Source organism: Artemia sp. Qi Xiang Cuo, chromosome 7 (assembly GCF_049724085.1).
Source record: "Artemia sp. Qi Xiang Cuo chromosome 7, ASM4972408v1, whole genome shotgun sequence".
In the NCBI taxonomy this organism is placed as follows: domain Eukaryota; kingdom Metazoa; phylum Arthropoda; class Branchiopoda; order Anostraca; family Artemiidae; genus Artemia; species Artemia sp. Qi Xiang Cuo.
This window is the reverse complement of record NC_142800.1, coordinates 70301707-70317865: the sequence shown is the minus strand read 5'-3', so window position 1 is coordinate 70317865 and position 16159 is coordinate 70301707. Positions and strand designations below refer to the sequence as shown.

At 36.7% G+C, this 16159-nt stretch overlaps 1 protein-coding gene across 1 annotated transcript in view; it reads left to right on the top strand.

The window, feature by feature from the left end:
- LOC148950649 (uncharacterized) overlaps window positions 1-16159 on the top strand; it is a 198124-nt gene that overhangs the window by 163226 nt on the left and 18739 nt on the right. Inside the window, exon 5 of the mRNA XM_089091913.1 lies at window positions 3590-3763. Within this exon, the coding sequence (XP_088948039.1) occupies window positions 3590-3763 (174 nt within the window). The remainder of the gene's footprint in view (window positions 1-3589; window positions 3764-16159) is intronic.

The window sequence follows — 16159 nt, the reverse complement described above, 5'->3', positions numbered from 1 at the left end:
ACACCAAAAGAGCCATTATTAGTCTCATTTGGAACTTGCAGATGGTAGAATTTATATGAATGACGAAAATATGAGCAATATCTTTTATATGAGCTATAAAAAATCTGTCTACGATGTTCTGGTAGCCTGCTAGTGCCACTCCTTGAGAAATGGCACAAACAGTGCCGTCTTAGTGCCTAATGGCACTTGAAGATGGCGGAATTGATAAAAAGCACGTAGATATGTGAACTAGCTTTTGAATGAGCCATTAAGGATCTCTGTTCGATGTTCTGGTACCCCGATAGGCCTGCTGAAAAAAAAAAAATCAGAAAAAAACTCGGGAGACAGATCAGTGCTACCGATGCAAAAAAGTGATTTTCCTTGTTGTTCAAGGATGTGGAATGTAATTTGCGTATATGTTGGTTTTTGACCATGCTGATTCCAATAGTACATTTTTCATTTGCATCTGACGCCGTGTTCAAGGGTTTTCAGTCTTTTTTTCGAAATCACCATAAATTTTTTTTCGCAATAAACTTTTACTTTTAAGTTGAACCGAAATAATAGTTACCATTCCTGAGTCAGTGTCAGATGGCAATTATTTTTCACTAGGCAGTTTTTTTTTCAAAACGCTTTTTCTAACTTTTGGGGTACGATGGGCTGTGGTTCGCTCTTTACTAGGTTGCAGCTACCGCTGCAACCGTGATTCCAAATATATAAGTTTCATTAAGTTTAGTGTTACATATCAAAGGTTACGAGCCTAAGAAAATTTGCCTAATTTTTCAAAAAGGGGAGAAACACCTCCTAAAAGTTGAGAAATCTTAATGAAAATCACACCATCAGATTCAACGTATCAGAGAACCTTATTTCAGAGGTTTCAACCTACTATCAACAAAAATGCGGAATTTTCTATTTTTGCCGGAAGGAAGATCACGAATGCGTGTCTATTTGTTTTTTTCTGTTTGTTTTTTTTTTCCCCAGGGGTGATCGTATCGACCCAGGCCCAATAACTATACCTTCGGATATGCCATGACCCCCCCCCTCCCTACAGCCCCAGAGGAAAGGTCTTTAAGTTATGAAATTTGCCCATTGTTTACGCAGAGCATTTTTTATTGGGAAGTATACTTATATCTTTGGGTGAGGCGGGAGGGGGACGAGTTTTCTGCTGAGGATTTTTAAACGGGGAATTTTCCATGGGGAGAGAAGTTTCCAGGGGAGGAACTAGTCACGTGAAATTTTATATTGGGGGAATTTGCCTGAATTCCTAGACAATTTTTTTTTATATGTCTTGTTTTCTCTTTTCCGTCTCAATTTTACGCATGGAGCTGCTAAGGGTAATTGTCCGGGGTAAATTTTCACCAGGATTGAATTGTCGAGAGGATATTTACGTCGGGATTTGTCCGTGGACGAGGGGCAAGATTTCCTGTGATTATTTAAAAAACAATTAGAAATTAAATACAAAAAAAACAAGTTTGTTCAACTGAAAGTAAGGAGGAACAATAAACTTAAAACGAACAGAAATTATCACGTATATGAAGGGGGTAGTCCTCTCTTCAGCCCCTTACTCTTTACGTTAAGTTTGAATTTTGTCCCAGTTCTTTAAGAACGCCTCCTGAAAGACAAGGGTCGTTTAATTAGAGAAATAAGAAGCTTTTTAAAAGTGTTAAAAAACTTTACCGTAAAGAGCCAGGTGTTGAGGAGGGGGCAACCCACCTCATATACGTAATAATTTCTGTTCGTTTTAAGTTTTAATGTTGCTCCTTAGCTTCAGTTTAAAAAACTTGTTTTTTGTTTAATTGAAGCAAAAAGTCAAACTTTAGCGTAAAGAGTGAAGTATTGGTGAGGGGGAATTGTCTGTTTGTTTTCTTCATTATACTAATAAAAATCTATTCTCATTTCTAAAGCTTAATTTTGTCGCATTATTTGAGATAATCATGTATCTATACCTAAGAACTATTAACTTATACAGGCTAAATAGCATATAACTGATTGTAGCTTCAATAGTTTAAATCACATTGCTTATAAAATATAATAATAGTTTATCAGACTTCTCTGTCTTCGTCAATAGTAAGAATTCTTTTATAAAAAAGCTTGAAATAAGACAAAAAAAAATATACCAGTAAGGAGAATTTTGTACCCTTTTCAACACGATCCATAGTAAATTACAATAGAAATCTTATTTTCTCCTCAGCTATTGATTCGGTTGGAGTTTACAAATACATATTCATTCTTGCCTGACCCAAGTAAGTATTATACTCTTATGCATTAGTTTTTTCGGAATTTAGAGCCAGATATATTTTTTTTTTAATAGAGAAGGGCCCAAAATAAGAAATAGCACACTATAATAGCTTTTAAGGATTGTAGTATTTGATTCAAATGCAATTCTGTTAAGAGGGATAAACGCTTCTAAAACGCTCTTTCAATCTCCCTATGCCCACTAATTTACAATTTTTTGGCTACCCAAGTATTCCTGCTTTATTTTTCCTTCCCTCCCCCTGTATGCAGATATGTATATTAATTACAACTTCTATTTTTTATACCCAATTGCTCTATAACAGAGTAAAGGATTTAAGCTCCCTTAGCCCATTCTTATCTCTTAACTTAAATATATTCCTCCATATTAAGTGTATAAAGGCCGGAAGAGGAAAATTCCATCATGATCAGAATTGAGCTGAAGGACTTCTTTGAGAAATTTGAAAAATGTTGGTCAGTCCTCGGACACAAAATAGTTAAGCCCGGCACTTTGTGGTGGCAGTGTCTCTTCTTACAAAGGGGCACAAGAAGTCAAAATGTCTTCTTGTTGTAAAATCAATATTCAAGAGATAGTAAGATCTCGTATTACCACACGTGTACTCAATATGTCTCCAGACACCTTTGTCAAAGATTAGAAAGAAACAGGAGGCAAGCAACTGAAGAATAGGTGACATTGATAAGGGGAGAACCTTTGTTTTAACAAGAAAGTAGTTTCCAGGAATATGTCCTTGTCAGTCCTATTAGATTTGTTTGTCCAATTACATTCGGTGAGAAGGAAAAGAATTGACTTTTGAAACTAAGTGGAGTTTATTCTAGTTTTTGAGCAGAAACAACATTGTAAAAGAAGGTTGGAAATATGATATTTAATTGGATTTTATTAATTTTATTAGGTTTGGCTGATTTTCTCCTCTTAGCTACTAAAGGCCAAGAAAAGATCTGTGGTTTTCCAAATTTATATAGTAGAACTACCATTTTGAGACAGAATCGAAACCCAACAAGTGTAACAAAAAATTAAATTTGTTAATTAAATTTTGTTTTTGTTATTATAAGCATCTAAATAACTGGAAAAGATAAATACAAATTTATAAATACTGTGCATACTTTTGAAATTTCGGAGATATTCAGAAGTACCATCGAATTGGCTTGCAAAAGTACGCCACAGATGAAAGCCAATGCATTCGAAGCGTACTTTTCACCATGGACTTGCTCGTACAGGGAGGAGCTCTCTTTTTGGGATGCGCCTCAGTGCACACACTCCTGTAAAGTAATGGTGTGCTTCTTCTTCAGTGATTTAACCAACAATTGAGCATGGTTCGTTTTCTTTTGAGTAAATAGAATTACCTAGATGTACTTGTTTTAGGAAAGAGCCATCTCGCATGTATGGAATTTGCTGGAGGGAGACCTGTGCTTAAAAGAAGACAAAAATTTTACGATGACGAAAAAATCCCATTGGAAATTAAAATCTTGGCCAATATTGGAAACAAACCTAGACATGAGCATAGAAAACCTATTGAACCTGAATCTCACTTAAGAGGTAAGTACCAACTTTTTCGTCGATTGCTAAATAGTGTAATAACACTATTCTATAAAAACCTTATACGCCCCTAGGGCAGAATTTACAACCCTTGCTTTGAGGGCTGTTGGTGAGAGGGGATTGTCATCCTTAAAGACTTAATTTCCAAAAATTTTAACTATGTTGAATAAAATGTCTATCTCAAAATTTTCATTGGATGTGTTAGGGGGAATGGTGGGGGTAAGAGGGAGACTAGGTGCCCTCAAATCACTTTCGACTATTAAAAAGGGCAATAGCCCTTTGAATTTACAATCGAATGAGCCCCTTTTGAAGTTTCTACGACAATGCCTTTTATAAAAACGTTATATGCCCACAGGGCATAACTTAAAACCCTTGCCCTGAGGGTTGTGGGGGAGTCTCCTCCTCAAAAATATAGTTTCTATTTGGAAATCAACTACGCTGAACAAAATGGCTATCTCAAAATTTTGATTGGAAGTTTTTGGGGGAATGATGGGCATGGAGGGAGGGGGAATAGTTGCCCACCAATCACTTTTGACTATTAAAAAGAGCACTAGCCCTTTGAATTTCCAATGGGATAAGCCTGTTTTGAAGTTTCTACGACAACGCCTTCTATAAAAACCTTATATGCCCCCAGGGTATAACTTAAAACCCTTGCCCTGAAGGGCTCCGGGGGAGTGTCCTCCCCAAAACATATTTTCTATCAGGAAATCAACTACGCTGAAAAAAATTGTTATCTCAAAATTTGGATTGGATGTTTTTGAGGAAATGATGTGTGTGGGGGGGGGGGGGCTAGTTGCCCTCCAATCACTTTCGACTATTAAAAAGGGCACTAGCCCTTAGAATTTCAAATCGAATGAGTATTTTTTGAAGTTTCTACGACAACTCCTTCGATAAAAGCCTTCTATGCCCCCAGGGCATAACTTAAAACCCTTACCCTGAGGGTTGTGGGGGAGTTTCATCCTCAAAAATATATTTTATATCTGGAAATCAACTACTCTGAACAAAATGGCTATCTCAAAATTTTGATTGGATGTGTTTGGGGGAATGATGGGCGTACGTGGGGGGCTAGTTGCCCTCCAATCACTTTCGACTATTAAAAACGGCACTAGCCCTTTGAATTTCCAATCGAATGAGCCCCTTTTGAAGTTTCTACAACAACGCTCTATAAAAAAAGTTATATGACCCCAGGGCATAACTTAAAACCCTTTCCCTGAGGGTTTTGGGGGAGTCTCCTCCTCAAAAATATATTTTCTATCTGGAAATCAACTACACTGAACAACTTGGCTATCTCAAAATTTCTATTGGATGTGTTTGGGGGAATGATGGGCGTGGGGGATGGGGAATAGTTGCCCTCCAATCACTTTCGACTATTAAAAAGGGCAATAGCCCTTTGAATTTCCAATCGAATGAGCCCCTTTTGAAGTTTCTACAACAAAGCCTTTTATAAAAACGTTATATGCCCACAGGGCATAACTTAAAACCCTTGCCCTGAGGGTTGTGGGGGAGTCTCCTCCTCAAAAATATAGTTTCTATTTGGAAATCAACTACGCTGAACAAAATGGCTATCTCAAAATTTTGATTGGATGTGTTTGGGGGAAGGATGGGCGTGGGGGATGGGGAATAGTTGCCCCCCAATCACTTTCGACTATTAAAAAGGGCACAAGCCCTTTGAATTTCCAATCGTATGAGCCTGTTTTGAAGTTTCTACGACAACGCCTTCTATAAAAACCTTATATGCCCCCAGGGCATAACTTAAAACCCTTGCCCTGAAGGGCTCCGGGGGAGTGTCCTCCCCAAAACATATTTTCTATCAGGAAATCAACTACGCTGAAAAAAATGGTTATCTCAAAATTTGGATTGGATATTTTTGAGGAAATGATGTGCGTGGGGAGGGGGCTAGTTGCCCTCCAATCACTTTCGACTATTAAAAAGGGCACTAGCCCTTTGAATTTCAAATCGAATGAGTATTTTTTGAAGTTTCTACGACAACGCCTTCTATAAAAGCCTTCTATGCCCCCAGGGCATAACTTAAAACCCTTACCCTGAGGGTTGTGGGGGAGTTTCATCCTCAAAAATATATTTTTTATCTGAAAATCAACTACTCTGAACAAAATGGCTATCTCAAAATATTGATTGGATGTGTTTGGGGGACTGATGGGCGTACGTGGGGGGCAAGTTGCCCTCCAATCACTTTCGACTATTAAAACCGGCACTAGCCCTTTGAATTTCCAATCGATTGAGCCCCTTTTGAAGTTTCTACAACAATGCCTTTTATAAAAAATACTTATATGTCCCCAGGGCATAACTTAAAACCCTTGCCCTGAGGGTTGTGGGGGAGTCTCCTCCTCAAAAATATATTTTCTATCTGGAAATCAACTACACTGAACAACTTGGCTATCTCAAAATTTCTATTGGATGTGTTTGGGGGAATGATGGGCGTGGGGGATGGGGAATAGTTGCCCACCAATCAATTTTGACTATAAAAGGGCACTAGCCCCTTCAATTTCCAATCAATTGAGCCTTTATTGAAGTTTCTACGACAACATTCAATAAAAACCTTAGATGCCCCCAGGCTATAACTTAAAACTCTTGCCCTGAGGGCTCCGGGGGAGTGCCCTCCTCAAAATATATTTTCTATCTGAAAATCAACTAGGCTGAACAAAATGGTTATCTCAAAATTGTGATTGGATGTGTTTGAGGAAATGATGTGCGTGGGGGGGGGGCTGGTTGCCCTCCAATCACTTTCGAATATTAAAAAGGGAACTAGCCCTTTGAATTTCAAATCGAAAGAGTCTTTTTTGAAGTTTCTAAGACAACACCTTCATTCTATAAAAGCCTTCTATGCCCCCAGGGCATAACTTAAAACCCTTTCCCTGAGGGTTGTGGGGGAGTTTCATCCTCAAAAATATATTTTCTATCTGTAAATCAACTACTCTGAACAAAATGGCTATCTCAAAATATTGATTGGATGTATTTGGGGGAATGATGGGCGTGGGGGGGCTAGTTGCCCTCCAATCACTTTCGACTATTAAAAAGGTTACTAGCCCTTCAAATTTCCAATTGAATGAGCCTGTTTTGAAGATTCCACAACAACGCCTTCTATAAAAAACCTCATATTCCCCCAGGGCATAACTTAAAACCCTTGCCCTGAGGGTTGTGGGGGAGATCCTCCTCAAAAACATATTTTCTATATGGAAATCAACTACGCTGAACAAAATGGCTATCTCAAAATTTTTATTGGATCTGTTTGGGGGAAGGATGGGAGTGGGGAGGGGGCTAGTTGCCCTTCAATCACTTTGACTATAAAAAAGGGCACTAGCCATTCCAATTTCCAATCGAATGAGCCCTCTTCGAAGTTTCTTCGACAACTCCTTCGATACGAAGCGCCCGGGTATGGAGAAAAAAAAAAACATTGTGCCCACTTCGTTCTTTACTTAGGCAGCGCTAGCGCGCCTAAATAACACAGGTAGGTACATGAAAAAAAAAATTTGAAATTTTAAGGATTTTTCACACTGTATGCATGAGTAACCTATTTCTTTTATTTAAGCAAAATACGTATAATTCTTTAAGACAATCATGGCAATCTGTTTTAATTATAATTTACTTTTTTCTGGTATATGCCTTTAAAAAAACTGAATGAAAAAAATCACTTTTTAAAAACTTAATATGCAAGATCAAAAGAGAGCCACCAGGAAAGTCCAGATTCCCCCTGATTTTTATTTTACCAGAAATGCCCTTTCCCCGAAAGGGATTTGCAGCGTTTTTATTAGACCTAATTTCAAGTCTCAAATGAATCTATCTCAGCATATTCTAATCAAATAAATAGAAAACTTTTAGGTAGAAGATTAAATTTTCCGTTTTCATTTCCCCGTCTTTGAAGTAACCACTTTCTTGAAAAAGTGATAAATCTGATCAACAATTTAAAGTTCGAATAATTTTTGAAGATACAAACCTACACATTAGGAAATTTTAAAAATATCTCAGGAACGGTCTGTAATAGCCACTTACAATTGTCTTTCACATTAAAAAGGGGGAAAAGGAAAGAGTGAAAAGGAAAGAGGAAAAGGAAGAGTGAAAAACTGAGCTTCCTTGTCAAAATGAAGAGAAAAAATATAGATGAATAGAAAAAATACCTTGTAATAGATATATATATATATATATATATATATATATATATATATATATATATATATATATATATATATATATATATATATATATATATATATATATATATATATATATATATATATATATATAATAAAACGTGTATAAATCAACAATTTGCAGTATCAGACTATAAAGTAAAGAGATACCGTGGTAAGAGGCTGAAACTTCAAAATAGAAATTGTGACAAAAATAAATACATCAGAAGAATGATTAACTTTGAAGCTGTCCATCAAAAGTCATTAGCATGAGAACAATTAAATAATTAATAAACTTGAATCCAACATGTTCAAGGCCCTTTTTCAAAACCTTTCAAGCAGTTCATGGTACCGAACTGTAAGTAAGGAGCGACACGGCTCATAGAAACTGTTACTCGTAAAAAGTTATGAACCTGAGAAGATTTGCCTTGTTTTCGAAAAAGGAGGGAAAATCCCCTCAGAGTCAAGTCGTAAAGAAATCACAAAGTCTTACTGAAAATCATAAAATTAGATTCAGCGTATTAGAGAACCCTGCTGTAGAGGTTTTAAGCTCCTACTGCAGAGGTTGCAAAAATGTGGAACTTTGTTTTTTCTTTTTGACAGAAGAAAGACCACGGGTGCATGTTTATAATTTTTTTTTTTTTTTTTTTTTTTTTTTTTATTGTTTTCACCAGTGCTGATCACACCAAGTTAATAGTTCTAGAGTATCGGGAAAGGACTCGTTCGAACGGAAATTAAAAGTTCTAGTGACCTTTTTAAGTGACCAAAAAGATTGGAGGACAGCTAACCCCTCTCACGCCCCTTTTTCCCCAAAGTCACCTGATCAGAATTTTGAGATAGCCATTTTGTTTAGCATCTTTAAAATGTCTAGTAAATATGTTTTCATGGATAAAATGATCCCCCACAGCCCCTGGGGAAAGGTCTGTAAGTCATGAAACTTGCACAATGTTTACGTATCGTATCTGTAATTGGGAAGTATACAGACATTTTTCGGGGGAGAGGTAAATTTTTTGCTAGAGGGATTTCCCACGGGGACGATTTTTTTATGGGGAGGGAGGTTTTCGGGGGTTTGAATTTCCGGAGAAAATTTTACATTGGGTAAATTTGGCAGAATTCATGGACTAAATATTTTTATTTGTCTTACTTCCTCTTTGCCGACTCAATTTTACATGTGAAGATGTTAAGGGGAACTGTCCTTGGAAAATTTTTCCTGGGTTGGAATTGTCTAGAAAACCTTCCTGTAGGGGGGGGGACTTTCCACGGGAAAAATTCTCCGTGGGAGATTTTTCTGTGGGATAAATTCTCAAAGGTTCATTTTCTAAGGGGATCATCTTTCTACTAGGGGGAAGGAGATTTTCAGGAAGAAATTTACACAGGGGCGGGGGGGGGGGGAGGTCCAGCATGATCTGAAAACAACTTGGAGTTAAAGTCTTTTTCAAATGAAAGTGCGCAAAGAAAACATTTTCAGCCGAAATCGTCAGCAAGGAATTTTCCGGGAAGAATTGCCAGCGGGAATGGAATTGTCTGTATGGAATATTCCTGAGGCAGGGGGGGGGGGGGTATTTTACGTGGGAAGAACTTTTCCTTAATAGATTTTTCCATGGAGAAGGAATTTTTCATGGAGGCGGAGTCGGAATTCTCGGCATTATTAAAAAGGGATTAGAAATTAAATTTTAAAAATAAGTTTTTTAAACAGAAATTCAGGAGCACCTTCAAAATTTAAAACGAACAGAAATTATTACGTATATGATGGGTGTTTCCCCTTCTTCGATACCTCAGCCTTGACACTAATGTTTGACTTTTTGTCCCAGTTGTTTAAGGACGACTCCTGAAACGCAGGCTCGCATTATTAAAACAATTAAAAGCTATTTTCTTTTAATACTAAAAAACTTTAGCGTGAAGAGTCAGCCTGAGAAAGTTGAGAAACTTTTCTGAGAAAGATGGTCACGTATGGGGCTTTTTTTCCACCAGAGATAGTTTCATCGAGCTATTCATCGTAAAATATTACCGAAACTCAAAGGTCTAGGGCCCTTTTTAAGTAACAAAAGAGATGGTGCCAAAGCAAAGGAGTCGGAACCCGTCAGCGTATTTGGCACATAGATCCCTAGTTAAAACCGAACGAAAAGTGGACTAAGTTTTAGCTCCGAATACGATCAAAATATGATCGGCAAAAATTGGGAACAGTGTGTGATATTAAAAAGATTACTAAGCGTGTCTGTAAGAAACATTTACGTGCGGTGCGTTGTAAGGGCTTTGATTTTCCCCGTGGTGAACGTGATTGGAAAATGTCATAAATTTCTCTAAATTAGATAGTATGCTCACCATCAATCAAAATGTTCACCATTATTTTGGAAAATTATTACCAAATATTATCACATCAAGTTATCTCAGCGTCAAGTTATGCATATTTCTGCTTAAACTGTGGGTAAGTCCATTCTTCATTTGACATCCGAGTCCGTTTATTTAGATGGGATTCGTAAAACTCACTTGTCTGCAAATTGCATTCCGTTATTGTCCATTTGCGGATTCCTTTCCAAACGTCTCTTTGTTGCTTGGTGGTCTCGGATGGCCACCTATGTGGCACGGCTTGCTGAATTTTAAAGTTGGGCAATGGCCTCTTTTCTTCTTCTTGGTATCGTCATGTAACCGCTTCTTGTAAATTTAGTAAAGTAATTGAATACCATTTGTTACCTTTTGTAAATTCTAATTTTAATTTTGAGACAAACCACTTCGGGTTTCAGAAGGGCTTTGGTTGTCAATACGCTCCTAAGGTTCTACCTTCTCTTCTAGTCCAAGCCCCGAAAAGAAGGCAAGGGGTATATATATATATATATATATATATATATATATATATATATATATATATATATATATATATATATATATATATATATATATATATATATATATATATATATATATATGTATATATGTGAGTAATAATTGTGTATGTATTTATGAATTTTTCCTCGAAAACGGCTCCATATTCTTTCCGGAAATTTGGTATCTTGGGATATTCTCACATAAAAAAAACGATCTTGATAGGTTGAAGTATAATAAAAATCGTCAAGAGCCTTAATTTTTGTTTTTGCAAATGACGTCACGAAGTAAAAATTACCATGACGTAGTGCACAAAAAAAAGATACAATGACGTCATGTAAGTTATGGCATCAAGACATTTTATAACGTAATTCATCTTATATAACCCCGTAAGTTTCCAAATGTAGTCAGTTATACATCTAACACAATCAGTTATTTATCCAAAACCATGTCTAAAGGAAGACCCAAAAACAAAAATTTGCAGTTGCAGATACTATAAATAATGATTATGTGGAACCAACACCTAAACTATCAAACGGGATAGGATGTGAAAATCGACAACCTGGACCACAAGTTGCGAAAACACCAATACGGGCAGCTAAAGAAAAAGCCTTTGCTATAGTATCTGAAGTAATCAAAATTGAAAATGAACAGCAAAGACACGCACGGTTAGAAGATAAATGAAAACGAGAATTAGAGCGCATGAAAAATGAAAAAGAACTGCAAAGACACGCGCGGTTACAAGATAAACGAAAACAAGAATTAGAGCGTATGAAAACTGAAAATGAACAGCAGAGACAGGTGCGGTTAGAAGATAAACGAAAACGAGAACTAGAACATATCAAAAATGAAAAAGAAGAGCGAAGATACGCGCCGTTAGAAGAACAGCGGCGTCGTAATCTTCGTTACCAACAACGTGTGGCACAAAACCAAATACATACGCACAAAGATACCATAAATTCAGTAAATATAGCATATGAATCTTAGGGACCCTTCAACGTTGCTCGTATTCAGTGTGGAGCCCTCTATTTTCTGGAAAAAAGAGTAAGAAACAAAGGTAATTCTTTTGGAGATTGCTACTTGCATGGTCGAATTGCAATGTCACCACCTCAATTTCCAAATGAATTGGTTTTCCTTTTTTTAGGACTTCACCTGCTCTCTGAAAAGTTTCATAAACGTATTCGAGACTTGAACTCGTGTTTTGCTCTAGCTTCATTCAACGTAAGCGATGATCGAACCATAAATAGTCGGAATATAGTTAATTTTAAAGTAGCTGGACAAATTTATCACAAAACCAATTTAGCGGCACATCCGTCACAAACTACTGAAGGTAAAATTGAGCCACCTACATATGGCCAAATGTACTTTTTAGACCCCAATGAAGCTAATGAGGAACGCCTCGCAAATCCTTTGAATTATGGGATCTCTCGTAATCTAATGAATCTCTTGGAAGAAATATTGAGAGATTCAAAAGACTACGCCAAAGATTGCGAAAAAAAGCGAGATGTGGAAAATTCAAATCAACTTGCTGCTTCTTTCGGACAACGGCCTCCAAACGTGCAGCTTGTTTTTACTTTGCGCTCGACCTGAATATGCAAAAAGCCTTTCTGTGCAAGCTGTATCACCCGATCTGCATAGGATTGGTTTTAATGCTTTGCATTTTGGTGGAAGACTTTTTCAACAGTACTTCGTTGATACCGCTAATCGTGTTGAGTGTGATTGTACTGATTGGATAAAATTTAACCAGAAAACTATTATGGATGAAAACTACGTAGGTGTTACACGACTTCTTAAAGACGTAGGCTCGAAAAAGGATGCATTATCTGATAAAAAGACTACCATCATCATTCGTCGGATCAACAAGCTACTTTACTGAACATTTTGAGGATGCCTTGGATATTTTTCGTCGCCTTGGACCCCAGATTTCTTTATAACTGTGACTTACAATCCTGATTGGCCTGAATTTAAAGAATTAGCAAGTATTAAGCTTGATGATAACGCTATTATAAAACAGTACCCTCAAGATCGTCCCGATCTCGTTACTCGAATTGCTAAACTAAAATTTGACGATATAATCAATGATATTGATAAGTATCAGATATTTGAAACGGTGGCAGAATATGTTTATACGATTGAATTTCAAAAACGGGCGGAGAATACCACATATGCATTTGCTATTGATGAGGAGTCCTCAAGATCGAATCCATAATCCAGTTGAAATTGATGATCTTATTTCAGCTGAAATCCCAAATTCCAATGATCCATTATTAAGATAATTAGTCTTAAAATGGATGATTCATAATCCATGTGGAAATTTAAATCCAAATGCGAGTTGTATCATCAATAAAAATTGAAAATTCATGTGCTGCTTCGGTTTTCCAAAGCAGTACCATTCAGTCACATCTCTAGCGGATGCTGAAAAATCAAAGTATCGACGTCGTTATGATCCAAAATTAGACGAAATGAATAGAGAAGAATTTTCACATGACCGTGCTGTTAATCGAAAAGATTTTAGTAATCGCCGAATTACTCGTGATAAGTGGCGTGTCGCCACATATAAACCTCATATGCTTAAAAAGTACTAATGTCATATAAATTTCAAATATGTAGGAAACATAGGGCCGACAAAGTATCTACATAAATACATCTACAAGGGACATGATTGTGCTTCAATAAAGATTGTCAAAAATAAACGGTGCATGGTTTACAATGAAGCAGAAACCTATGTAAAAGGACGCTGCTTTACACCAACTGAAGCATGCTGGTGACTATTTAGCTGCGATATCCAAAAAAAGAGCCATGTCAATTCCGAACACTATAAATGGAATGGCAATACCAGTACACGGGAACAAAGAATTCGTCGAATACATTGGACGAATTTATAATGTAAATTTTGCAGCTTTTCCCGAGTGCTTCTATTTACGATTATTACTCTTGTAACATGTGAAGAATGTGACAAGTTTTGAAGATCTTAAGACAGTTGATAATGTTGTATATTCCACATATAAAAAATCATGCCTGGCTCATGGCCTTGAATTCGACGATATGCAGTGGTTTGACGCCCTAGAAGAATCGGCACTGTCCAAAATGCCTTCTGTAATGCGAATACTCTTCACATAGATTCTTGTTTTTGGTCATCCTGCAGATCCAAAAGCTCTTAGGGAAAGATTGAAAAATCAGTTGTCAGAGGATTTCATTTTGCATGCAAGACGAAATAATTTATCTAAAGAACTTGTAGAAAAGCGTGCTTATTTTGCTAGTGCATCCAATTTATATATGATGGCAATAGTAGATCAAAATGATAGTTTTTGAGAGGAACGTCACGGCATGGACAACATTGAGACCAATAAAAATTACCAAAACTTGGAATTTCTAAATTCTAGTAAGTCAGCTGTTACTGGATATAAGTATGTAGCGGCTTCTGCATGAAAAACAGCTTGAAATTGTTGATCAATATTTTACTGGCTGTCAACGGTCGTAATTATTTTGAAAAAAAATTTCATAGACGGAATAGCCGGTACCGGTAAAACATTTGTTTATAAGACCTTGTATCACATTCTGCGTGGAAAAAAAAAATACAAAGTACAATGTATGGCTTATACAGGAATAGCAGCAACTTTATTGCCATTAGGATTAACAACACACAAGACCTTTGGGTTGAAAGTTCCACTTTCTCCAGATTCTGTTTCTCGTATAAGACCTGGTTCAAACAGAGCTTTAGAATTAGCCCAAGTAGATGCTTTCCTACTTGACGAGGCACCAATGCTTCCCAAGTATGGCTGACAAATTATGGATCAGTTGTTGCGGTCCATTACAAATCCAAACCTACCATTTGGTGGGAAAATTTCAGTTGCTGGAGGTGATTTTCGACAGTGTTTACCAGTTCAACCCCGAAGCCACCGCAGTGAAACCCTTGATTTATCAATAAAAAAAAAGTCATGTTTGGAAGAATTTCAAACATGTTTCCTTTGAGAGAAAAATTTGGGTCGATCCTAACAGGAAGCATTTGCAAAGTACATCCTCGAACTGGGAAATGAAAATCTTCCTAAAAATGAACTTAATGAAATTGAATTACCGGAGGATATAATTTCCAGTGGCAATTTAATTGATGAAGTATTGGGAAATGTTTGTCTAAACAAAGTTTCCAGTCAATGAAGGATCGAGTTATTTTAGCCTTAATCAACAAAGAAGTTACTAAAATAAATGCGAAAATTGTCGATCGTCCTCCATGAGAATAGAAATCGTATAAAAGTTACGATTCTGTAAAAGAAAAAAGAGGTGGAATTCAAATTACTCCAAAATTCCTCAATTCAATTGACACAGCAGATTTACCACCACGTGACTTAAAAATAAAGAAAAATACGATAGTTGTACTTTTGCCTAACTCAGATATTTCAGAAGGGATATGGAATGTGACCCGTCTCACTGTTACTGAATTATGTAACAACATAATTAAGACAAATATAATTCCTGGGAAAAATCAGGAAAAGAAATCAACTTATCGCGAGTCACAGTAGACTCTAGTAAAGGTCAACTTGAATGTACTGTTCAACGACATCAATTTCCCATTCAACCCACATTTGCCGTGACTATACATAAGTTGCAGGGGCAAATTTTTGAATTTATCGGGGCCGACCTTAGTACTCCAGTTTTTATTCATGGAATGTTACACGTTGCAGTTTCTCGTGTGAAAAGACAACGTACGTTAAAAGTTCTGCTACCACCTTAAAATAAACGAAAAACATATAACGAAGTGTGGAAGGAAGCCCTGACAACTATCAACGAAGATTCTTATTGTTACAGTGATATTTCCTTTTAATCATCAATGCCTACCATACCTCTGTTAAAAAAAACAAATGACGTCACGTGATAAGATGTGAAATTTGACAACCTGGACCATCAATTGTGACAACACCGATACGGACAGCTAAAGCAAAGACCATTGCTAAATTGTCTGAAGTAATCAAGATCCAAAAACATACCAAAAATGAAAATGAAGAGCAAAGACACGGGCGGTTAGAAGATATGCAAAAACGACAATTAGAGGGTGTTAAAAATGAAAATGAAGGGCAAAGACACACGCGGTTAGAAGACATATGACACCGAACAAGTGAGTGACTCAAAAATGAAAATAAAGAGCAGCGAGTCAATGAAAATGAACCTGGACAGCGAGAATCAAGACGTGCCAAAATTGAAAATGATAGCGATGATGATCGGGTATGGGATTTTGACATGGATAAGGTCATCAATGCCTACCATCCTTTGTTAAAAAAAACAAAGGTTCGGTGCTATGTATTTTATAATGACGAAAGATAAGCCGAGGTGTAACGAAGCAAGCAAATTGAAAATAATAGCGATGATGATTTGGTTTTGTACTTTGACATGGATAAGGTCATCAATGCCTACCATACCTTTGAAAATAAAAAATATG